The following is a 26,762-nucleotide window of genomic DNA, read 5'->3' as shown; positions in this document are numbered from 1 at the left end:
TCTTGTTGTTAACCTCTGAATTTTGAGGAAATTCCTATGCTTTGTCACATAATGCCGTTTCAAATTGGAAATCCTCATCACAGCTATAGTTTCATGGCATACTAAGGACATGGGTGTTGTGCTGGTTGGAGGGAGAATTAGTCCAAATTTTTTAGTCCATTGTTCAAATTGCCGATTTTCACTGTCCACTCTTCTTTTAGCAGTGCATTTTTTGTGCAATTTAGGCTCCTACAGCCGACAAAATCTCAATTTGCAAACTGCTCAAAAAATGAAAGTGAAAGTTAAAAATTGTGCTGGCAGCAGTTAGTGACCCAGCTGTCTGTGTATTGTTGGCATGGAGACAAGTCCCGGTATACACGTGCCGACCCAACCAAAACACATAGCGAAGGAATAATAGTTCTGGGGCCACAAATAGGGGGCTGACGGGTCGGATGCAGCCCAGGGGACACCTATTGAGGACCACTGTTATAAACAGTACTGTGCAAAAGTTTTAGGCAGGTGTGAAAGAATGCTGTAAAATAAGAATGCTTTCAAAAATGGAAGTGTCGATAGGTTATTTTCATCAATTAACAAAATTCAGTGAACGAACAGATGAGAAATCTAAATCAAATCAACATTTGGTGTGACCACTCTTTGCCTTCAAAACAGCATCAATTCTTCTAGGTACACTTGCACACAGTTTTTGAAGGAGCTCGGCTGGTAGGTTGTTCCAAACATCTTGGAGAACTAACCACTGATCTTCTGTGGATGTAGGCTTCCTCAAATCAGACACACTTGATGATGCTGAGATCAGGGCTCTGTGGGGCCATACCATCACTTCCAGGACTTCTTGTTCTTCTCTACGGTGAAGATAGTTCTTTATGACATTGGCTGTATGTTTGGGGTAATTGTCCTGCTGCAGAATACATTTGGGGCCAATCATATGCCTCCCTGATGGTATTTGCATGATGGATAAGTATCTGCCTGTATTTCTCAGTATTGAGGACACCATTAATCCTGACCAAATCTCCAACTCCATTTGCTGAAATGCAGCCCCAAACTTGCAAGGAACCTCCACCATGCTTCACTGTTGCTCGCAGACAGTCATTATTGTACCGCTGTCCAGTTGCCCGTTGCCCGTTTCTTTGTGCTTCTTCATAAGAGCTTGAACAGAACATCTTGAAACCCCAGTCTCCTTTGAAATCTTTGTCTGGGAGTGACCTTGCTGATGCAGTATAACTACCTTGTGTCTTGTTGCTGTAATCAGTCTTACCATAGTGTATGATCTGTGACATGAAACTGTCTTTTTAAGCCTCCTACACAGCTGTTTCTGTTTTAGTTAATGACTGTGTTTCAACCTACATGTGACACTGATGATCTTTAGCATCTGTTCGGAATGATGGTTGATCATACACCTGACTATAATACAAGCAAGCATACCTATAAGAACTGATGCTGGTTTGAGGGCAAAGGGTAGTAACACCAAATGTTGATTTGATTTAGATTTTTTGAAAGCATACTTAGTTTACAGCATTTGTTCACACCTGCCTAAAACTTTTGCACAATATATATATATATATATATTGTGCAAATGTGGAGCCCAAAATCCTCCAGCGCCTTGGAGCTGTAGGTAACTGGCCAAGTGAGTTTGGTCCATTTTGCAAACGTCTGAGGTGCGTTGCCCTGTACTTCGCTTCTAATCTCGACTGCAGTGTGGCACAGAGCTTGATGAGCTCCCGGCTGCGAAAGGTCGGAGGTCGCACAATCCATCCAGACACCCCACCATCTTCCTCATCAGACATCAGGTCTCTGGTGGCACACTTCTAAAAGTCCACCTCATCCTCAGCTAGCACACTCTGTCTTGCTTCCAGCAGCTGTAAAAACAATCAATAAAGACGATCAGTACTGTGCGATGCACTGCGTATGGACACAACACACCTATTAATGTACCCAAAAAATAGTCACAATGACCAAAACCGGGTCTCCTGCGTATTGTCTTGTAATGTCTTACAGGCAGCTGGAAAACAATTAAATGATAGTGGTATGAATATAACACAAGTCACCGTAAAATTAAACACGGACGGAGAAAACAGTAAAAGTTACTTACACACAATGGCTTCATTATCGTCATCATGTAAATGTGGACTTGCAGACATAGCTCCGAGCAAATAGGAGGTAATGGCCTCAGTATGAGGCGAGGTTAGTCTGTGAAAACAAAATGCTCGCAGCGCGTCTGTGTCCCTCTGCGGCAGCAAAGCGCCTTCCGTCGGCGACACTCTCCATGGTGACCCGGCAAAGCTCCTCCCGTCAGCACAGGCCTCCTCTTGACAATGACCATGCCGCTAGCCTTGTTCCTGCTAACCAGCTTAGCCGAACTTGCTTTGAGTCCAATAAAACACAAACACTTCGACTGCGATGGAGAGGACAACTCACACACTCGCAGCACGTTGTCCGACAACAGTTGACAGTCCGTTAGTGATAAAACACAACACTGACGACACATAGAGTCCACTGTTGGCTGCTCGACGCCATTAACTCTCGGCTGCCTCTTCTTCTTTTTCATGCTCCAGTCAACCCGGAAGTGTAAAATCTATTAAAGGTCAAGAACTCTCACGTAATAAGAATTACTTTAACTTTGTTTAAACATTCAGAACCCAAGAAATTCAGAAATTTTGAACAGAATTTTAATATTTTACTTATCTCAAAATGTTTCATGCAAATTTTAACTTCTTAACAAGTGGCGTTTTATCTTTAACTTTTACATAACATTGGCCATTGTTAATTACATACACAGTAATTAATCTAGCATACTTATATTAAATAAATCAATTCAAGCTAAAATTTAAAAGTGTATAATTAGGCTATACTGAGCCTGATTTATTTATACAAGAGATTTTCTTAAAATGAAGTTAATACCTTTTAGAAAAAGGTCACCTGGGGTAAAACTCCCCCTGCTACCCTGATTTACATTTGTATAGGTCACAGCATTTTCATTTACATGTTAAAGCCTCCTCTAGAAATAGGGGGATGGAGGTATAACTGCCAAGCAAGGCCCATGTCAATTTCTGACAATTCACGGCAGTCTTCGGTGTTGCCTGCAAATTGCCATGTGCAGCTATAAACCTGAACTTCCACGACTATCTACAATGCCACTTACTGACGAAAATCCCACTTTTCTGGCAGTGATTGTAGCAAGAACCACTCAGCTATATAAAGAGAAAAGACAGTCCATCATTATTTTAAGACATGAAGGTCAGTCAATCTGGAAAATTTCAAGACCTTTCAATGTGTCCTCAAGTGCAGTTGTGATCCTCTCCGCTGCCGAAGATAAATTCAGCGTCAGATACCGCAAATTAACATCACCTCAGATCAGAGCTCTTATAAATGTTTCACAGAGTTCAAGTAGCAGACACATCTCAACATCAACTGGTCAGAGGAGATGGAGGTGAATCAGGTCTTCATGGCAGAACTGCTGCAAAGACACCACTACAGAGAGAGAACAACAGGAAGGGCCAAGAAAGGAAAGGAATGGACATTAGACCAGTAGAAATCTGAGCTTTTGTCTGGTGTGGTGTGGATCCCAAAATGATTTCTTGAGATGTACGTCTTTTGGGACAGATATAAGCCATATATATATATATATATACATTGTAGAAATAGGCATTTTCACTCATGGAGTGGTATGGTATCTCTATTGCTTGGGATTTGTCCAGTATTTTGGTTTTGCCAAGTGCTCCTTGCCAGTGTAATGGAGCCATTGACGGAAACAAGCACATCTTCAAAAATCCAGAGGAAGTGACCAAATAACTGAAAATGCATCTTCCACTGTCAGACTGATATACCACCGAATTCTCTAAAGGTCTTAAGTTTGCAGAAAACTAAGTTGTGTTTTGTTTATAGAATTTTGTTCTGTGTGACATCATTTTCACACATGGAGTGACATAGGGTCTGTAATGTCCGCCAATGTAATAATGTCCACAAATGTAATAAACCCACAAACGTAATAAAAATCTGCAGTATTTAATGTAATAATAACAAATGTAACACATTTCCTACAAATAGCTGCTGCCTACTACAAACATAATATGTGATTTCCCTCAAATTTCAGCCACAAAACGCACAACATATACAGACTATGGTTTCACTCACACAATTACATAGTGTCCAGGCTGGATACACACAAACCATCATGCATTCAAAAGAGAAGATCAACCACTCCAATCATGCTTATCAAAGTAAACATGACAGTCACACCTCATCAGAATCCATTTCTGAGGTATCAGAGGCACACTCTTGAGGTTTCCTAATAATCAGTAGCAGTGAAGAGTCCAAATGAAGGCTTGCAAGCACTAGAATGGCCAAGATGGTCATATTGACCGTTTTCAAATTTACCTGTGCAATAACTTTGTTGAAGGAAAAAAGGAAATACTGCTGTTACCTGACATTTCTTAAAAGTGTCTGTATTTTATATAAATTACACAAAAGACAGAGAAATTATGATATGTTTTACCTAATTCAGCCATAGGCGGTGATACTGACCACACATCATTTCACAGGGTTTCATTGTTAAATTTTTCATGGGGTTTGCTGCTTTTATTGTCTCTCTTATCTCTAACTATGTTAGCAGTCTCTAGCTGTGCTTCTTTGCAAATTTACTTGCAAGTTAATTATTACATAGTTATATTATATAGCCTGGTTGGCTCCATGGGCAAACAAAAACGGGAGTTCTCCCCCTCCATGAAGCAAGTGGAGCTGTTCAACACAAAGGTGCTGAAGTGTGGTTATGCGACTCTGACCGTGTACCAGGGAAAGCCGAGAAAGAATGTTGGCATCCTGAGCACTGTGCACACAGGTGTGGGCACCTTTAGAGGGACAATGGCAAAACCAGAGTCTGTGATGTACTATAACAATACCAAGTGTGGCATGGACGTCCCGGACCAGATGGTGAGGGTGCACTCAAAGGCGGTACACGAAGATGGCCAGTGGTGGTCTTCTATAGCATCTTCAGCCTGACTGGGATCAATGCCCAGATCTTGTTCAAGGAGTGCACCAGCAGCAGGAGAGCCCGGAGGAAATTCCTGCAGCATCTGGCAGAGGAGCTGAGGGCAGAATACATGGAGGGGAACCCTTTCCGTGGGCAGCAGCGGAAGCAGCAGACACAGAAACGGAGGCAGTGCCAGGTCCAAAAGAGCTGCAAACTGAACAAAACATTGGACACTTGAAATACCATAAGCCTGTGTGTGGTAATTGCGTGAAGAGAGTGGAGGTAATCTGCGAAGACTGTGACCACTGATTGCAATTAGAGCCCGAGCAGGTCTTGACCTGTGAGTGATTACTTTTTTGTCCCAAATGATTGCATTTTTCACTGCCTGAACATACTCAAAAACTCACCAAACTTATATACATATAATAATATACATCACACCTGCCAAAAAATGTTTGAATCTCTTGTAGTCCAGAATTTCTACCACTAGGTGGCACTATAATCAAGGAGAGTGCGTTTTTGCTTATAATTCTCATTTATGTTATCACACATTCAACCAATTTTTTTGGCACAAATTCGCAAAATGCGGCAAACCTACTTCTTTGAACTCCTCCCAAGCAATTTCAAATTTTTGCACCAAACCTTACACACATGATCTGTAGACACTCCTGACGAAAGGTTATTAAGATAATTTTTGATAATTCAGACAATACTCAAGTTATTAAATAACAACTAAGCAAGCAGTTCTAGTTTAAGAACAGGGACCAAGCCCCCCGCGCGACTCGGACCCCGCGTACCACACAGCCCACGGCAGTTTGCCCCAAAGAATGATGGGCTCAGGTCAAAAGTGAGGACACAGGCCAAAGTCTGAGCTGTGGTATTTGCTGTAATGAGAAGTGCACTGGAAGTGCAAAAGGCTGAATGTGTGCCAATTTGGATTTGTTGTACTAAATCATGCCCACTTTGACCAGTCGTTACTTAGCTATATGGCTGGCCTCAGGAATGACCCCACATCAGTACAGTTTCATTACATTTGTATTATTGCACCAAAAAATGAAAGTGACAAGGAAAAATGCATTTATGTTGATTAGTGTGTGGTGACTTAACAAAGGAAAAGTGCAGCAGAAGTGGGCGGGGCCTATGTCAGAAAACCTAGCTCTATTCAGGAAATACATGAATATGATGTTTATGAACGTGTTCTTTAAAATGTGGAGGTTAAAGGCAAAAACGCATTTACATCCATTATAGTGCCACCTACAGGCCAATTTGCACCAAATTTGGATAGTGAATTTTTTGTTTTCGAGTGGGACAATTTGATCTAGTATGGTGGAACATGAATTATTTCAATTATTTAGCAACACACTAGAAGAAAAAGGTAGGCCAGTGTGCATAAATTTAGCAGCAGAAAAATTACAATAATAGGTAACCCAATATGAAACATTTAGACACTGCTCAGAGAAAAAGGGATCGATACATGTTATGTTTGGACTGTCTATACTATGAGATAATACAAGATCAAGATAATAACCTTTTGTGTGAGTAAGACCGGTCCGACCACATGATGGCCCAGTAGGTCACAAAGGCAGCAGATAGAACACCTTGACTGAACAATATATCAAAATGAGGCAAAATTTCAGCAAGCTCACAGATAAAAGTAGAAAAATATTTAGATTGACATGGTGATTTTCCTTTAATTAGGAAAGGAAGGGCCTACCACAACTGGCAAGGCTGTATTGACAAAGAATTGTGATTAAGTTGTATATGACAGGAATTGGAAACAAATGCTGCTGGCCTTCATACACAGTTGTTGGTCTTCAACCACAAATGGTAGTTATCATATTCTCCTCTGGAGGACAGGACTGTGTGGAGGTAGGACCTTCTCGGCTGTTTTGGCCGGCAAGGGCTGTATAGTGCGCTGCTCCTCCTGGGGCTAGCCAGGCACTTTCTCCTTGGAGGAGAACTTTAGCTTGGTGCATTGGTGCAACAGCTGTTGTCCACTGTTTGATCACATAATTGAGTGAAAAATCTACTATAAACAGTGGGAGAATATTGTCATCTATTGAAGGAGAGACAGCCTATTGTTTCTTTTGACCACTGATACCAAAGATGACCGAGATGGAGACTCTAGAGCAGGAGGACCCTTATATCAACTTAAGTCAGCTATACCACAATGTTTCTGCAGTAATGATCTTGGGAAATTAATCATTTATATTCAGGCTTTGTGTGGCAGGGAAAGAGGCACAGAAATAACCAAAATAACTAAGCCCAAAACACGGGGAAAAGGTGTTCCTGATGTTCATTTTATTACTTAGCATAAGATTTAAAATAATGTATAATGTAAGTTGTAAAATGGTTGTATGGTTAAAAAATTGGTAAATGTTCAGTTTCACATGTAATAGTCCTGTCCTGTCCAATAATATGTATTATGTGTAGTGTAGTGAAGAAGTCAGCTGCTGTTAACACTAATAAGATTCATGACAATACAAGTTAAATACAAATACAGAGTCATCTTCCTATGAGGTTCCTGGAAAGCTGCTGTCTTCCCGTGGCTTTGTAATAATCACTCATGCTGCTCCCCTTACATACATAACCTGGGAGGACACATAGAGTGGGGAAAACTTTAGGAAAGCAGAAGTCTTGAACAGTATCTCTGTAGGCAAGCTAATGATGTCTACAAACTCAAACATAACTATGGGTATTTTATCAAACTGTGGGTCAAATGTATGGATCATGCAATAGTTTGACATCTTTGTAAAGTGTTACAGTAGCCCCATTCACACTGCCGTTTAAATGGGGGGATCCTGCACCAATTTTCCGCCTCCTCCTCTGTGTGAAAGTCTCAGAGGCGGCGAGGTGTGAAATTTTACTCCGGCACTGACACGCCTCTGGAAGTAGTATCAGGGGCTCAGCATTGGCAAACCGAACCAGTGTGAATGTATTATTGGTACTCACACCAAACCATTAGAAGAGTGTAAGAGTGGTTGTTTGGTGGGGAACCAACTTATTAACCATTTAATGTACGCTGATGATTTAATTATTATGTCACCTTATAGTGCTGGTTTACAGCAACTGCTCAGAGTTTGTATGAAGTATGGTTTGGAGTTTGACATCACTTCTAATCCCCCAAAAAGTGTGATCATGATAGCAAGAACTAAGGAGGATCAGAAGCTCATGTTTCCCTCCTTTTACTTGTCTTAGCAAGAGCTACAAATTGTAACCAAAATAAAAAACTTAGAGCTTATCATCAGGAATGATGTTGATGATGATGATATTCAGTGCCAGTGCTATAAATTATATGCTCAGTCAAATATGCTGGCACGCAAATTTTATATGTGCTCCGATGAAGTTAAAACAGCTCTTTTTCAACCAATATGTGTATGTTTTTTAACCCGTGAGGACACACCTCTATCTATGTGTATTTTTTTATGTATGTCTGTTTATTGTGTGTGTCTTTTATATCTGGACCTTGAGTCTGTCAATAATGATAATAATACAAGAGGTCTGACAGTCTGATAACTACACAGGTCCTTCACCAACTAATTAAAGAAAAAATGTCCCACAAAGCAACGTTACATGACCAAACAAAAGTAACGTAGTAACTGTGACTGTCTTTGGCAACTTATATGAGAAAAAACTGCCCAGTCAGTGAACTTACGCCTAGAAAACGGCCTCCCTCCCCGCAAGTGAGAGAGAATGACAGTGTCCAGTTTACTGTTGGTGATTACACAATTATGTTATTTAGAGCGGAAAACATAACTTTGTCACTTTACAAGATGTTTAGTGGGTCAGGATCTCAATCACAACACATAATGCAGTGATAATGCGGCGTCTCTGCTTGAAAATGGCTAGTGACTCCCACCTCAAGTGCCTACACTTTTATTTTGAAGAGTGAGAGAACACGATGGTACAGCTTTCCTTAAACAATCACCTTACAATTTTTTCATCACCTATAAGGAGGACTGTATATTACTCTATATCAATTTTATATGCTATAAATTGTGTCCATTAAAATCAACTAAATCCATCAACTCTACTGATGGCCTCTCTATTTCAATCTCTCTTTTTCTCTCTGTATGTTTCCATCTTTCTTCCTTGGTAGGTGATGCTGAACAGTCCCAAACTGATTGAAGAGGAAAAGGCCAAAATGGCTACGAAGGAAAAAGCTTTGAAAGAAAAAGAAGGAAAGAAGCCTCCAAATAAGACTAGCAACACAGTGAATGGGACCGGTGGAACACCCATACATGTCAACACTTTGCAGGTAAACACAATCAGTTAAATGGACCAGTATTTCTGTCACAAACATTAGTCAAATGATGCATCACATGCATCCTTTAAGAGAACCAGAGTCAGAATTCCACTATTGTCCCGCTAGTGGGGGAATTTCTTTAATAAGAACTTATTACTATTTTATGTTTTACTTTTTAAAAAAAAGTTAAGAAAGTGAACAGACTCATAAACATATAAACATAATAAATGAACATAAACTAAATGAACATATAAATATAAGCACTGTGGCAGTGTATTGTTATTTACAAATAATAAATATGGCTATTCAAAAATTGACCAGATAGTGCAAACCAAAAATGAGAAATGAGTTGAGCTGCTAGTTGTAAACTCTGACAGCAGCAGGAAGGAAGGACCTGCAATATCTCTCCTTCAGGAGCTGCCCAGTCCTGTGATTACCTGCAGGGGGTGGGACCCCTTCACCAGCAGTGATGATAGCTTATCCATTATCCTGCTCTCTCTCTTCACCTGCACTGGGTCAAGAGGGTATCCCAGGATGGAGCTGGCCTTCTTGATAAGTTTATCAAGTCTCCTCGTACCTGCTGCCGAGGTGCTGCTTCTCCAGCAGACTACCCCATAGAAAATGGCTGATGCCACCACAGAGTCATAGAAAGTTATCAGGAGTGCCCCCTGCATTCCAAAGGACCTGAGCTTCCTCAGCAGATGGACTCTGCTCTGACCTTTCTTATATGTTGCTCCAGTGTGATCAGTCCAGTCCAGTTTATGTCCAGCTCTTTGAACTTCCCAGCATTTAGCAGGAGAGCGCTGTCCTTTATAAGTTCTCTGTAGGCTTTGTGATCCCTGTTCCTTATGAGGCCAACGATAACTTTTGTAGATGGCGGTGGGGTGTTTGGTGGGATAGTCTGTACAAGGTGAACAGTAAAGGGGCCAGGACTGTTCCCTGAGGGGCCCCATACTGCAGACAACAGTGTCCGACACAGAGTTCCGAGTCCTCAAATACTGTGGCTGGTTGATGAGGTAGTCGAGGATCCAGGATGTGGCATGTTGGTCCACCCCCGTGAGCTCCAGCTTCTCCCCTAAAATTGCAGGTTGTATGGTGATGAAAGCACTGGAGAAATCAAAGAAAATGATCCTTACAGTGCTTCTAGGCTTCTCCAGCGATTTTTCCAGGAGGAAGATGATGGGGTCATCCACTCCAATGCCAGGTTGATAGGCAAACTGGAGTGGGTCCATAAAAGTACCCACCAGAGGGTGAGGATGGACAAGGACCAGCCACTCCAGGGTCTTCATCAGGTGTGAAGTGAGAACAACTAGTGTGTAGCTTTTGATGTCCTTTGGTTGAGGAATCTTTGGCACTGGTACCACGCAGGAGGTTTTCCACAGCAGTGGCACTTTTCCCAGCTTCAAGCTCATGTTGAAGATATACTCTACAATCTTTCTCAGCTGGTCTGCACAGGACTTGAGAAGCCTGGATCTGATATCCCATCTAGACTTGTAGTCTTCTTCAGGCTTCACCTTCCTCAGTTCATTTCTCACCTGGATAGTGGAGCGGGACAGATTGGAGCAGGGGGGCTGAGTGTCAGGTAGGGGAGGTGGGTGAATGTCAGGGTGGGCAGTGGGGGGTGTCTGCAAGCTGAATGCAGTGGAAAGGGAGGTTGATGTGAGAATGGGGCTGTAAACGAGGGGGTCGAAGAGTTGGGGGGCTGCATAGGTGACTTGGCCAGGGTAGGGGTCGGCGTCTAGTCAAACCTATTGAAGAACATGTTTATGTTGTTCACCCACATCTGGTCCATGGCAGCCTGAGAGTCTAGTTTTCCTCTGTCCTGAGATGGTTTTAAGGCTTTTCCAGACTCCTGCAGCTGGTCCTCCGTCTTCCTCCTGTAACTTCTATGATCTTCTTCCTCAGCTCCTTCTGCACAGCGTTCATCTGCCCCTTGTTGCCTGACCAAAAGGCCCTCTTTTTCTCCTTAAGGAAAGCCTTTATGTCAGGATTAATCCAGGGTTTGCTGTTTGAAAAACATTGTATTCTGATTCTAAAGTGTTATCAACACAGAGGTTTGTTAAACTGTCAATGTCCTCCCCATGAGAAATGCACGGTTCTTCCCACACAGTTGAGTCAATGCAGTTCCTCAGAGCCTCTTCAGACTCCTCAGTCCATGCTTTAACTGTGCGGGGATCTGCTGGGATGCACCAGGTTGTGGTCAGATCTTCCCATGGGCGGGTGGGGGATAAGTTGTATGCCTCCTTGCTGTTGGCAGGAGCACCAAGGAGGAGTAGATAAAACACTTAAAAAGTACAAAAAGAAATATTAAAAAAAAAGGAAAAAACTCAAAAGTGACCAAGAGCTGCCACTCACGTGGCGCTATCTTACAGATAGACTATTTATGTCAATTTAATAATATATACTCCACAAATATATCATCACAACACTTTACAACTTGAAGCAAAATATTTGCGATATTAAAACACACATGATTCTTCCTCTTAGATTTTTGCACAAATGTGTTTAAATCAATACTAATATATAAACACATACGACTACTGAAAAAAGTACAAAATAAAATCAAAAGTATACGACAACTAAAGAAAATACAAACAAACATGTTAGAGTAAATTGTGAATAGACTGAACAGCACATTCATTGAATTTCTTCTAGATAAAAATGGTAGGGAAATTAATCAGTTATTGATTGGTATATGGACTTGCATTCTATAGCATGTATATTCATACAAGGTGCCAACTGTTCATCTGGAGCAATTTGGTGTTCAGTATCTTGCTCAGGGACACTTCAACATGCAGCTAGGGGAGCTGGGATTCGAACAAGTGACCTTCTGATTTACAAAACGACCTGCTCTACCTGAACTACAGCTGCCCATGAATGAATACATTATTATTTATGGAGGTTTATTGCTGCCACATAAATAAAACACAGAAAATCACCATATAATGTGATATTTTATTGTAACAACAAGAAAAGTTTCACGTTAAAACCTGTTTACATATTGTAAGAATGTGAAAAGTTTCATGTTATAAGGTGATAATTGATATTGTAAGAATGTGATGATTTGGGTAACTGTTGAGCTCGGTTGGTTGAACAGACATCCCATGTACAGAGGCTTCGTACTTGCTGCAGCAGCCCTGGGTTCGTGTCTCAGCTTTGGGCCCTTTCCTGCATGTCACTCCCCACTCTCTCATCCTGTTTTGTGTCATATCTCAACCTGTCCGGTCAATAAAGACAAATAAAGGCCAAAAGAAGTTTCACATTATATCATGATAATTTCTATCGTAACAACATGAAAAGTTTCACATTATAACGTGATAACTTGTAAGAACACAAAGAAGTTTACTTTACAAAAGTTAATACTGTTATGATGTCTCATGTACACTGTTTAAGTTGACTAGAGACAAGGCAAAATTTTGCTGTTATTGAGCAAGGTGGATAACACTTTGATAAGTATGTGTACAGTAAGGAGGATTTTAAAATTTGTGTGGCTATACAGGAAATAATCAGTCCTCTTCCCTCTGCAGGTAGCATGATTTGTCATTGATCAGCTGGAGGCAGCATGGATACAAGCTACACAACTACTGATAGTCTTATCTTTTCCCATGGAGTTTGAAAGTGATCAATGATCAATAAAGTTCATAACAACAGCTCTATTTAACTGGAGGATGAGGACAGTTGCAGTGCCTCTCTGTGTCCTTGATGTGATCTCCACTGATCACCACTGATCCCGGAGGCCAGGTCATAAGAACTGTCATTCCCATTAATAAGGGATGGAGTGTGAGTGGGTGAAATAATTCCTCCTTTATAAGAGCCTTCAATAATAATCCTTCATAAAAGTCTATAACCATTTTCGTGCTGTATTTTTTTGTATTTATTTTTGTGTGTCCAGATGGCTAGCTACAATGACTCTGCCTTCTTAGCCACAGCCAGCTTGAACCCCTCTCTGCTGCTTCTGTACTGTGGCTTGCTCCACTCTTCCCCTCTTCCTCCATGCCGAAAAGCATGACGACTCTGGTTAGAGAATGGGCTATGGATCCCCTGCATCCAAACTCCAGAGGGAAAAATTTGCTCTCCATCTAGTCTTCTAACAATTGATGGCTAGTCTGCTTCCTAAACAGCCTTATCTGCCCTCTGCTTACTGCTAGTCCTCAATTGAATCCCTCCTTTAGCCACCTTTTGATTATTGAAGTCCCTGTAGTGAACCACTTCTCTTGTTACCTTTGTCATCAAGTCACAGTTTGGTATGATGTCCGTAGATTTTAATAGTGCTCAGGCTCACTGGCAGCCTAAGGTGTTATTTCTGAATGCCCTTTCTAAGGTCTTGATTATTGAAATTGGAACTGCAAAGATGAGGAGGGGCCACAGGATTTGGTGTCTATTGTATTTCTTACCCTTTTAATTATATTGTTTATGTTATACTATTGTTATATTGTTTTGAAAAATTCTGTCCTTCTGCTGCTGTGGCAAACAAATTTCCCTGTTTTGGGACATGTTCCTCTAGTCGACATGGTCGAGTTGGATGGCTGGCTGAAGCACACTGGCAAGTTTGGCCTACCTGGGAAGTTCAGAGCTTGAGTGTATGAGCATGGCATTCTTCAGTATCAGTATCAGTATTCCTTTATTGTCCCACAAATGAACTGTAATGGACTTTGCTTAGGCTCTAGACTGGCTTCTTGGTGGTGGTTGGTATGGCTGTGTCTGCAATGTTGAACCAGAATTTGTCCTCAACCCCCATCACAGACCTTGATTTGGCTGGATTAAAGCACATCCAGGCCCACTTCACCAGTTTTTAGAGCCTCTGCAGAATCCACTGACAGCCTGGAACAGATTCCACTCTGAGGGCATCCATGAATGCCCTGATGGGTGCCTGCCATTGGATTTTGTTCTCAGCACTGTGCAGCAGACCAGATGAGCTGGTTCATGGCTATAAGGAAAAGAGTCACAGATGTAGTACACCCTGTGCTTTTCCACTTTGTGTCAGTTTGCTCCTAAAGAGACCTCATTGGTGTAGTAATCAGTGATGAGGTCTCTGACTCCGCTGGGGAAGTGATGTCAATCAGCTTGTGCACCTACTTATGTGGCAGTTGCAAGGTCAAGCCACAACAATGGAAGGTTTTCTACACCCCTTCAGCCAGTCCCCACTATTCTGTGATTTTCCCCTTTCACCAGAAGACTTGCAGATTCTTCTACAGCAGGACTCTGAGACAGTTGTTGTACACTCTATATGATGTGCTGCTTTGGCCAGGAGCAGAGCTTGTCCTTGCTTTATGGACAACCTCTCCACTTTCCTTAGCAGCAGCTCTTTCATGTTGAACAGGCACACCCATTTCAAGAGAGCCTATCAGGACGTTGGACCGTCCCAACTACTTCTCTTTTTCACGGTAGCTGTAAGGGTGCTTAAGATTGTGGTTGATGTCTTCCTTTCAGCAGGCCAGCTTCCTACCTCACCTCGACCCCAGGAAGTCGTTGGTGGACTTGAAGGTATTGGCAATAAAGGCTGCGTGTTTTTGAGCCATTTTTCTGCACCACCTCTGATGGCACTCTGGTTAGTGAAGGATGCTGATCATCTTTCATAGGATGCATATGAGCTGGGTCAGGCCAATGCATTCTCCTTCTCCTGCTTCCTTGTACTGGGACTTCAATGCATGTATCTCATGTCTGATGTTGTAGATACTGACCGCTCTCTTACATCTGCAATGAGGGACATGCACATGATTATAGAGGGGCAGGGGTAGTGTTGTAGTCAAGACCACACCAAGACATTTGGAGGTCGAGACCGAGACAAGACCAAGACTTTTAGAAGTCGAGACCAAGACAAGACCTTTCTTTTGAAACAATGTGTTTTAAACTGTTAATTTTGCCTGATTTATATTTTACCCATAGATTTTTCCTCAATGCCTGTTCTTTTTATACTAGCGCACTCCAGTTTGAACTGACAAAGCCTCGTGTGTATCACACATTTTGGGGAAGAAATATGGCCCATTTCATCAATGTTGTTCTGTTATCTTGCTAGTGACAACAACACCATGTGAGCTAACGTTAGCAAGCTAACTTAGCTGTAGGCTACTATAGTTGGTGCTTTGAAATTTAGCAAATAAATGCCTAAAACAGCCATCGAAAGAGTTGATCTTATTTTCGCTTACTGTCTCTGGATGGGGGAGTTGAAATTTACCAAGACTTCTGAAATAATGTTAATGTTAAACTTTGTATAATAACTGTTGGCCACCTGTCTTTATGCTTCCTTTCGAGATGACGGTAAAAGTCTGACGTTGTCCCAGCTGTTTCGGTGAGCAGAGCATTGTGGAATTTGCGCACTGCAGAGTGTTTTCATTTACTTTTACAAATAAACTCCTTGTGGTGTGTAAAATGAAATTTAATTATAGCTGAGTTGGTCGACATCTTTCCTTACCAGCAGTAGGTGATTTAAGCAATATTACCCTTGAGGGTGTGCTTTAACGTCATTTGAGCACGACAGTGAAGCGGTGCACAAGCGCCTTGGTCCGCAAGCAGCACTGAAGTGCTCAAATGACGTTAAAGTACACCCTCGGGGGTAATATTTCGATTATACAACTAATTCCAACAAAAATAAGATGTATAATCAAAATATATCCATGTTGATGGACATTTTGCTCTCAAATTGTAAAGGTTTTTTCGACTGTGCGTCGCATTTCCATGGAAACACATGGGGTCTGACTAAAAACTGAAACAAAATCAGTCACGTCAGTAGACTCATATGTGTAATGGAACGTAGTTTACCACTACAGCAAATAATCCAACCCTTAGTAACGACCTAGCAACAGAAAGGATTTTCTAGTCCCAGATGAGTGAACTCTGAGTTGACGTTAATGTTTTATTGCGGTCTTGGAATTTCCCAAACTACCATAAAATACCAAATAATAGCTGGGGCGTTTATTTGTTTCAGTCACATAACAGACCAGGCAGCAATTTGGGACAGGCGTTTAATTCTTTCCTCTCAAAAATTTAGAATGAAAATGTCACAAACTTCTCCAGCTTCCCTGTGAATTCTCTGGCATCCTGCTGGGCAATAGCTGTCTTCTGCAAGTGAAGTTGTTGCGGCAGAGGAAACGATTTAGCCAGCCAGCACTTGCGGCAAACTCCTCATCTCTGTTGTCACTCACGGTGTTTCGCCATCACCCTGATAATTTTGTGGGACACTCTCTCGCGGTGTTCCCGTTAGCTGATAACTAATTCCCGCATGTTTATATCAGGCTACTCACTAGCCTTCGTCCTTCATCCACCAGGCAGCCTGGACCTGTTGCTGTCCTCCTCAGACAGCTCTGTTTTATTTTTTCGCCAATCTCTCACTCTCTTGGGGTCGACAGAGAAAGTCTAGCGGCTGCTTCTCCCAAGTTTTCCTCTGCATATTTTATGGCAGAAAGTTTGAATTTCAGGCTATACTTTTTATTTTTTTGCTCCAGCTCTGACAGTTACTATGTTGCCATGGAGATGGATACAATATTGCCACAGACTTGGCCAAGTAATATTTTGTGTAATGAGCCAGGCGTGCTGTCATGCTGATTTGAGCACGGTCTAAATGTCTTGTTGACCAATCAGATTGCTTGGTCGGAACTACTTGTTGTATAATTGTTATTTTTCAACACGGGGATGTCCCAATGGGAGCACCACCCTGGCCTGACACACCTATGTACACTTCCCAAAGGACATTGTTGCAGGACACCTTAACCATAACTGTGACATTTGTATTTCTACAATTCTATTTTATCCGGTTATCTTCCTTCTCTACCTACTACAATTGTCTTTTTTATAACTGTATTAAAGTAATTAGTAAATACACCTTTAAATTGTAGCAGTGGACTAAGTTTATTCAGGCAGGTTTTTCTCATGTTTCTCACAATACACTACAAGCAGGGTCATTTTAAGTTACATCACCCAATTAAAATTACCATCTAAATTCCTTGAGGGACACACAAATAAAAAATGCATCATAGTAGAGCCCGACCGTTTTATTGGTAGGCTGATTTTATCAGCCAATATTAGCCTATCACAGATATATCAATATCGGCTTATCCGATACAAAGACCTTATATTTAAAAACTGCAAATACAGAACGGAGAAAGTCACTCCAGCAGAGTGCATTTCAATGGGAGATAAAACAGCTGGTGTCAGGAAATGTAACAGCTACCTCAGTAATGGTAAAACTACAAACCAGCACAAAAATGACAGTTACCAACTTAATATAAGCCACCATGTTCTGAACAGACACTCTAAAAACACTTACAAAATGTAACATTTAGTTTTAGAGCATAGATAGGAATCTTAGTATTAATATTTTAACTTTCAGAAAAAAACACATCTCTGAAAAATATTGAACATTACTGAAAATTAACATGTTGCATCTGCTACAGGTTTTATTCCGCCCTCTCCGCGTGGCATCATACCATAAATGTATAAAGACAACAAGATTCAGAGCAGGCACGTTTTAGAAGCGGAGCCTTTTGCCTACCCGACTTTGTTGGGTGGTCTGCACAGGGTGTTTTATTAGTGGGCTGTGCTCGCCAGCCCACTATGACACTCAGCCCACTATTATTATTCTTCGCGCCTCTTCTTAAACATAAAATTATTATTATTATTTTTCATCCTCCCGCTCTTTTTTGGCACTTAACTTGTCTCGCACTGTCGTAAGTCGCGAAAAACTGCAAAAAATTTCCATAAGGAATGAATGGGATGAGGTAAAAAAAACGTCACAAATCTTCGACGTTTTTCAAACATCTCCTGCTCGGGCATACATTGACCTAGAAACACCATTCAAACTTTAAAATGTAGGCACAAGTCTCGACTATTTAAGTTAAATTTGAACTTTTTTGCTACGATGTATAGTTTTTGAACTCTGACCCTTTAACAATGGTGAGTAATTTTGGAAAAATTCAGGGTTTTCAATGATTGTGTATGGCGGAATGTTCGTGCAGCAGAGTGCAGGAGATCAACTGGCAGAGTGAGAGAGACTCAAAAATGAACTCAGAAATTTTGTTTTTCCGTGACGATCCCAGCCACAAATTACACTCAAAAACAGTGATATTTTCCAGAGTTGTAGCCACAATGTGTCTGCTTTATCGGTCGGAATTACGGTTTTTTAATTATCTGCCTCTGACCGACCAGAGTAGCTCTCACTGGCTCCATTCACTCCAATGTTAATCGGGAAGAGGATTTTCGAAACTGCATCCTTTTCTAACTTGCTCGTGTTACCACATTTCTGACACGAGGACCACAAAACTTAGTGAGTGTGCTCTTCAAGGCCTTTCTGGCTTGATCGTGAAAAAATTTGGTGCGATCATGTATGGTTTTGAATATATAGTACCAGTTTAACGTCCTGCATATGAGGCAGAAAGGGCTCAGAAATCAGCTGTCCCAGTCCGTTACCAGGGGTGGTCGGCAACGATCACCGTAGCAACCGAGATCAGCTGGGCCAGCACAGACAGTCTCTCTCTGTTTATTTTACAATCCACTGTACATTGAGAGCCAGTTTTTCTGTTGCTAACTCGTCCCACACCGTTGAGCGCACACAAACAAACAATACATCAAAATGTGCAGTTCGATCTGACTCAGTATGCTATCATTCAGATTTCCAGAAAAACTGCCAAACATTTCCCATAAGGAATGAATGGGACGAGGTAAAAAAAGTCGCAAATCTTCAACATTTTTCAAACATCTCCTGCTCTGGCATACGTTGACCTAGACACACCATTCGAACTTGTAGATAATGTAGATAAAACTCCAAATTATCAACGTGATATCATAGGTTTGCCTTAGCTTTCGTAGTTTTTTCGTCACGGGGCAAAGCGCACAGCCCACTCTCGCGATTTCCCGGCGGGGAATTGTGTAGTTTTGAATATTGGCCGAATGCTCTATGCCGTTCCTGTGTCTCTGACTTCCTGTTGGCACGATCTACTCTGTGCAGCTTGTCGCGGCTTTCGTGAAAAATAGACCAGGCAACCGGATCGCAAAGCAGCCATGCCCGGCTTGACACCACAGTGCACCAGAGCTGATCGTGACCGCCTGTGATTCAAGAGTCCCCATCTGCAGTCAAGATGGCCGACAAGGGCGCCGCCATATAGCCAATCCATACCGGAAGTCTCAAGCGGAAGTTAGTTAATCACCAAAATAAAAGCCGCCATTTATCCAATCCATACCGGAAGTCTAAAGCGGAAGTTAGTTAATCACCGAAATAAAAGCCGCCATTTATCCAGTCCATACAGGAAGTCCCACATGGAAGTTAGTTTATCGCTGAGCTAAAACCAAAATAAAAGCCGCCATATATCAAATCCATACCGGAAGTCTGAGGCGTAAGTTAGTTAATCACCAAAATAAAAGCTTAAAAACACGTACGTTTACACCATAGACTGTATGGTTTACACAAAACATAATTAGAAGCATTTTGTGCAGTTACCTGTTCATTGTAACGGTGTAATTGATTAGTTATTTGTCTTGCCATGACTTTACTCACAAGTTAGTTTGAAGCCTATAATAATCACTAAGTTATAATGTTAACATTTCATGGATTTAGCTTCAATATCAAAGTTATGAATACAAATATAAATATTATGTTTGTGTAGTGGTGGTGGTAGGGGGCTTCACTCACTCACTCACACACACACACACACACACACACACACACACGCACACACAATTGGACTTAAGAAAAGATTAAAAGATTAAATAAACTGAATTCTCAAATTAGAGAATTAATAAAATGGTAAAAACAAATGTCATACTTACTATCACATTAGTATATGGTAAATATGATTTTGTATTAATTGTTTCATCAATTTACAATTAATTTTGATTGTAAATATTAATATTACCGTTATTAAACGTGAATACATGTGTGAATGCGTGTGTATGTGTGTGTGTGTGTGTGTGTGTGTGTGTGTGTGTGTGTATGTGGGTGGCTCACACATATTCACATTAGAACTGAAAAATCATAAGGCCAACACTGTAAATCATTGGTAGTAATACAGTGTAAGGACTATATTGCCCAGATATTATACAGGATCTTGTTTGCAGGAAGCTGTCATGCTCTCCCTGTCTTTCACATATGGCCGAGTATGTCCACCAGGGGATGCCTTCATTAAACACAGTACAGACTACCCACACACTGTTTGCTCAAAAGCATAGTAGAGAAACTTAGCTAAAAACATCAGTCCTACTGGTCGTCTCCTCACCTACCAGGGATCTTCATGTATGAAGGGGCATCATGAGCAACACAGTGGCCCCAGACAAGTGTGACTGCAACAGAACGGGGAGTTCCTGGGTCTGGAGATGTGTTCATTTTCATGTCTAAGTATTAAATGACTGTAATAATTAGACATTCCTCTTGTCAGCATTCTATTTATTCTATTTTATTTCTGGAATACAGTTAAACACAACATTACACCATCATGCTGGCAACATTAATAACTTGACTTGGACTCTTTTGTGACAAACATTTTATTGTGTTCCATCACCAAATATTCCAAAGTAGAATTACAAACCTCCATCTCAGATCTCATCACACGTTGCTGTCCCCATGTCTTGCGCTGCACATGCACTGGAACACTCAATCCTCTGGAAGTTTTTCTGACGGCATAGAGGCCGTTACTTTGGTCAACAGATGTACTTTGTAAGTGAGATTGTGTCTTTTACTAGGCCATGCTTCTTTGGATATGTAATAACAAATTCCTCTTGTACAAAACCACTGGGCAGTGTGGCCACCTCACATGGGCTGGTGGCACATCCCGTGATACTTCTTCCTCTAGAGCAGTGGGGTCCTCTGAGGTTGGAGCTAGGGTTGACTGAGATAGATCTGGGGTCTTCGGGGATGCTGTTTGTGTGTAGGAATGGTCAATTTTGATGACTGACACAGAAGGTGGGAGTGTGTATGAAACACTCATTGATAATAAAACAGTAGGGTGGGTCTCGGGTGAGGGCGGTTGAGAAGGTGGAGCCGAGGTGAGCTGGGCCATATCATATTTATTTGTGCACTGTATAAGATGGGGCATAATAGTGTCTTTCCGGATTATTGTAGTTCCACAAAATGGACAGTGAAAATGGCCTCCATCTCTGCAGGGCAGATTGCATCGTTTCTAAAAAAGGGTTACAGTGCCTGAGAGACAAAGATTTACTTAACATCCTATACAGTACATAGAAATATATTTTTCCTTACTTTAAACAGTTATGTATACTTCAAAAAGTGAAACAACTCCACTGACTGCTACAAGTAGGGATCTCTTGAAAGTAACTTGCTTTCAGTGCTACAATTTACCCACATACCACAGACAGAAGGAGTGCAACCCAGTGTAACATCGGTTACAACATGCCCTTAGACATGCAAAAACACAAGTATCATTCAAAATTACATGTGAAGGCATATGATCTCAAAAAGATACTTGATGAACATTCCCTTGAAATGCACTGCATGCCGCATGATTCAGTAAGTGCCTCTGGACGATACTTTCACTTTTAGTTGTGAATGTGGGGCAGACAGGACAAGCAAACACAGATGGTGACATGGTACTAAAATGTACACAATTTAAATAGAAATTACCTTAAATTTATTGAGGTGACAAACACATTTCCTCAATACTGTACCGTACTGTACATTAAAGAGCATCAAAAACATTTTGACCTCATCATGTCTTCATACAGTCTTTGCTTTTGTGTTTTTATGGGTTTCATTCGGGTTTCATTGAATAAAAACCATGAGCAGCTCTCAGGCAGATCCAGTAAGTGTTTGCATACCAAAATTGTTCTGAAAAGTTTAAGTTGTAAATATTAAAAAAATAGCAAAGATAACCAACAAAATGAGAAATTATCCTTGTGACGTTATGTTAATAACATACTAACCAGCTGGCAGTGAAAAACACCCACCCTCCCCCTGTGCTGTCCTCTGAGCTCCCAGCCAGGGCAGAGTCAGCTAAGAGGGCTGTAGGTAACGGGGCTAGCTAGCTAACAGCAGCTACTGCTAGAGGCAGCAACAGTCACTCTTCAGACAGTTGACTAACTCTCAAGCATTACACCTTTAATTATGATTTCTCAGGTCTGCTTCTTTGCAAAACAACAGTTCAACTGACATATACAAGCCGTTAGTATTCTTGTCTTTGGCTAAGCTAATGTTAGCCCGGACCATCAAGTCAAGTGGATTAACAGCCTTCACGACACAGGACACTCTAAGTCTTCGAAGCATCGCATTTGTAATATATATAATAAAGCACAAATTACATCTTAGAGAAGATACCACACTTGTTGGATGATAATTAAAAGACTATTTCTCTTCTTGTATGGATTGGATATATGGCAGCAGCCTTGTCGGCCATCTTGACTGCAGATGGGTGCCTCTCCTGTGATTTGCAATGCACGATCTGCTACTAGCAGATGGAGACTTATGTCAGGTTAACAAGGGAGATGCGTTTTGGTAATTTTGCTTACAAGGGGGACGGTATCCCCCCTCAAATCGCCCACTCCTTACGAGTTCACACAGCCGCTTTCCTCCTGACATCTCCATAATCTGTGTGCAGGGCGCCGTGTCATTGACTCTCACACAACTCCAGGCAGGTAGCAGCTGCAGCTGGGGGAAATATCCACACTACCAATGATTTGGAGTTATTAGCTGTTTTTGAGAGGGTCCTTTTTCACTCTTTATCAGTAAGGCATGGACAAAAAGCGGTGGTCTTGATCAGTGTCAACCCAAGTCCGCCCAGTCCAAGACCGAGACAAGACCGAGTAAAAATACTCCCAATTCCAAGACAAGACCAAGAACCTAAAAAAGTGGTCTTGAGACCAAGACCTATCTTGAGTACTACAACACTAGGCAGATGCTGGAAGTCAGCAGAGGGTAGTATCTCAGCGTGCTGATTTTTTCCCTTCACAATATGTAGATTAATTAATGTAAAATTAACAAACAAAGTACTTGTGGATCCTGTGTAGCTGTGAGTGATATGCAATTGCCATTTCTTTTGTGTCAACAAATTATATTCAACATGAGTTTTTTCACATTATGACAATACTGAGGTTTGGAAGACATGTAATTCAGCTGCAATTCTTAAAAAAAAAACAACAATAAAACACTGGTTTATCATTAGGCTATTTATTGAAGGGCAAGTGCAAACTAGAAATACAGGCTACACATCTAAAAGTGTGAACGAAACCAAAAAATGATTACTGTGACTGCTATTGTGACTGTCTGAAGCATTTGAGGAGGCCGGGACGAGGTTAGGAACAAAATATTTGGTGTGTTCAGCTCAGGGGCATCGAACTGGGGGGAAAAGTAGGACTGATTACCAGGGGCCCAATGGGGGAGGGGGCCCTTGAAAGGCCTGACATAAAAATGTTGTTTTTACTTTTTTATTCCTTTTATAAAGTAATTAGTGTCATAACTAACTTAAAATTGGACTAAATCGATTGAGAGACTTTACTCTGTATGAAAAAAAAAACAGTGGAGGCTGTCTAAGTCCCCTCTCCCCCCTTACAATACATAATGGTTCAGCCCACCCCTGCAGCTGCAGGAGCAGGAAGATGGTCTTCAAACAGCTTAACGAGCGGAGTGGCAGCTGCTAATCAACATGTCTTTACCCAAGAAAGCAAAATCAGGGAGTCTTAAACCAAAGGAAAAGGCATAAAGGGACAGAAAGCAAGGAGAGGGAAGACAACTCCTCACACATTTCTTTCAAAAGAAAGGTGACCACAGTTCACAGCTAGCACAGTTTAAGAACAGTGAAAGCTAGTGTCAGCAGCTGTAAAGATTGAAGGCAGTCAGAAAGCCATGAGTCTAGTTTCTCAGTTTGAGCAGCAGCAGGTTCCTCGTCCTCATCTCATCCCTCATTAAGTGGTGACTGAAAGTTATTATGACAAGTCATCATTTCACATTGAGGTCGCGGACCTCGCTGTAAAAACAGGTCAAATTTTAGCTCCTTTGCGAGTAAGTTAGCATGCCATGTTTGAAATTAGAGGATTCATTTTAATACCCGTATTTCTATGATGCTTATGGCATAAATAAATCTTAACAGCTGACCCCGCGATGGCCTTCAGAAGACAGTTATGTCATTTTCAGAGGGTTAAAAGAGAGTCATAAAATGAAAATAGCCTATAATCCATATTTGTTTCAGAATGATTTTCATGTATTAAAACATTTTTGAATTAAAAAGAGTATGTGTATGCGTATAATATATTTCAAATTCAGCTATCACTATAATAGAGTGTTGTGTCAGTATTGTTTGGGACTCTCACATTCCTGCTTTGCAGTAGGAACAGCGGAGAACATTCCTGCTGCATGCAGACTGTGACTCAACACAACTCTCAGTACAATCAGGGAAATGTTTATATTTTCTGGAAATGAGAGGATTAAATCGCAGCAACCATATAGCCTCATATATGTATTTTTTCATCCCAAATCCAAAGCCACCACCTGTGAGTCTTCAGCTGTAGAGATAGATTAGACCTGCATGCAGGACTACAAGGGAGACAGTGAGCAGTAACCAAGTAACTGTCACGTAGTTCTTTTCACAAATATGGGAATGATAGTAAAAAATATCATTAAAATGCATAGTTTTATATAAAACGGCAACATTTTTTTTGCCATGTTATACAAGGGCCCAATTAGATTTCTTTTCATGGGGCCCAAAATCCCTGGCGGTGCCCCTGGTTCAGCTGCGTTGGAAGCTTTCGGGCCGCGTGGACGTTGTCAGCTCCGATTCAACATGCAAAGTCTGAGGAGGCTGGCTGTCAGCCATCTGAGCCATTGGATTCTCTGAATGGCGGTGTGCTAGCTAATCAGCGTGGTGTGTGGGAGGAGCGGAATACTGTGTGCGTTTTGTTTTTCTGTGCACTCTGTTCCGTCATTCCCTGTTTTCATGTTTTGGAGTACTGGCACGAGACTAGCTGTAAACTTCAGGGATATCAATTTATCCATTTAGGAAGCACAAGTGATTTTGAATCAATTTTACCTGCTTTGGTGCAAATGAGACTGACAGCAGGTGGAATGGAGAGGAAAAGACAAGACATCCCCTGAAGAGGGCATGGGCATTGGACAATTTATCTTGCCTCACCCCCACGCCCCTGACTGATTCATCTTTATTTTTGTGTTCTATTAGTGGCCTTGTTACTACTGATAACATGAGGCAGTAACCCTAACCCAATCAGTTTGTCTAGCTCTTCCAGGATGGCACATCCATATGGCTCCAGAAGGTTTATTATATCTCCCAGCACAGTCCTAAGAACATGGGAGTGGCAGTGGGTCAGTCACAGTCTGACGAGACATGGTTTCCATTAACATTTGCCACATCACTTTATACAAAGTATTCAATGTACATCAGGATTTGCTTGAATAATTAGTTCTTCAAGATCTGGTGTGTGATTAAACTGTTCCGTTAATGTTTTTGAGTACTTTATTCAATCTCTCTGTCTTTTAACAGGTGGTAGAAACCCGTTGTAAGAAAGTTTGCACCTCCAAGTCGGACCTTCGCTCCAATGATTTCAGCATCGTGGGATCTTTACCTCGAGACTTTGAACTATCCAACTTTGACTGCTATGGTAAACCAGTTGAAGTGTCAGGGGCCCTGAAGTCCCAGAACAAAGCCAACAAGAAACCCCCACCTCCAAAACCTGTCATACCTGCTGCTGCCAAACGCGTTGATCTCTATGCAAGAGCCCTGTTCCCCTTCTCCTTCCTATTCTTTAATGTTGTCTACTGGTCTGTCTATCTGTAAAGTTGTTTCTATCCTGTCATTTGCCACCAAACTAATATTGCATAACAAGGCAAATTGATATACTGAATTATACAATATAGTGGTAAAAAACATATTTCTAACATTTCAGAGCCATATTTTCAGAGCTGTAGAGACTGCTGGGGTCCCTAGGAGTAAGTATATATCTCCAAAACAACAAAACCTAGAGGTTGTTGACTTGAGTCCCCTTAAATACTATGTAGGCACTGCATGTATGTTTCTGTCTGATACAGGACGTTGTGCTTAATATAAATTAAACCTTTCTGTGTTTGCCCCAATACCCTTATGCTGTACGTTAGACATCAGTGCTTTAGATTAATATTGGTAATACCTCATGTTACATGTGTACAATTCCAAAGTGGTCTATAACAACTGAATAAGACATTAAAAATACATATAAGACTATACAGAGAATAAATCAATTGTAAATCAATTCAATAAATCATTACAAACATAATTTGTATGACATTTCATCATTCTGACTTCCACATTAACAGTTTTATTGGAGAAATTTTATTTGCATTACAGTTTTAATTTTATAATGGCATATTCTCATTTTTATGATTGAGAAAGAATATAGTATTAAATAAATACAATTCTGTCAAACCTGAGAAAATGCATTGTTGTCAAAAAGGAAAATGAAAAAATGTGAGGCATATCTGCAACTGCTGCCATCACTTGCAGTGTATTCTCCATTTACTTCCGTTGTAAATCTTTTTTTTGAAAAAGCTTAGTATTTTCAAGCTGGAAGTTCAAATGAGGTACCTGAAAAGGCCCAATATTGTAACGAAAAAAAAAGTTCAAAAAGCATAAT

General features: G+C 41.1%; 1 protein-coding gene across 7 annotated transcripts in view; it reads left to right on the top strand.

Moving 5' to 3' along the window:
• LOC119022301 (glycine receptor subunit beta-like) overlaps positions 1-26,405 on the top strand; it is a 167,000-nt gene extending 140,595 nt beyond the window's left edge. For 5 of the 7 annotated variants that reach the window (XM_037103023.1, XM_037103014.1, XM_037103032.1 and 2 more), the window contains 2 exons: positions 9,063-9,221; positions 25,637-26,405. In XM_037103023.1, coding sequence (XP_036958918.1) covers positions 9,063-9,221; positions 25,637-25,930 — 453 coding nt within the window. In that variant the 3' untranslated portion in view covers positions 25,931-26,405. Of the gene's footprint in view, positions 1-9,062; positions 9,222-25,636 lie in introns of those variants that run through there. The other 2 variants (XR_005075889.1, XM_037103066.1) reach the window with 2 other exon arrangements.
• The last annotated feature ends 357 nt before the right edge of the window (positions 26,406-26,762 follow it).

The sequence above is a fragment of the Acanthopagrus latus genome, chromosome 1 (assembly GCF_904848185.1).
Source record: "Acanthopagrus latus isolate v.2019 chromosome 1, fAcaLat1.1, whole genome shotgun sequence".
NCBI lineage: Eukaryota > Metazoa > Chordata > Actinopteri > Spariformes > Sparidae > Acanthopagrus > Acanthopagrus latus.
The sequence above is the reverse complement of the archived record's forward strand: the minus strand, read 5'-3'. Positions and strand labels throughout refer to the sequence as shown.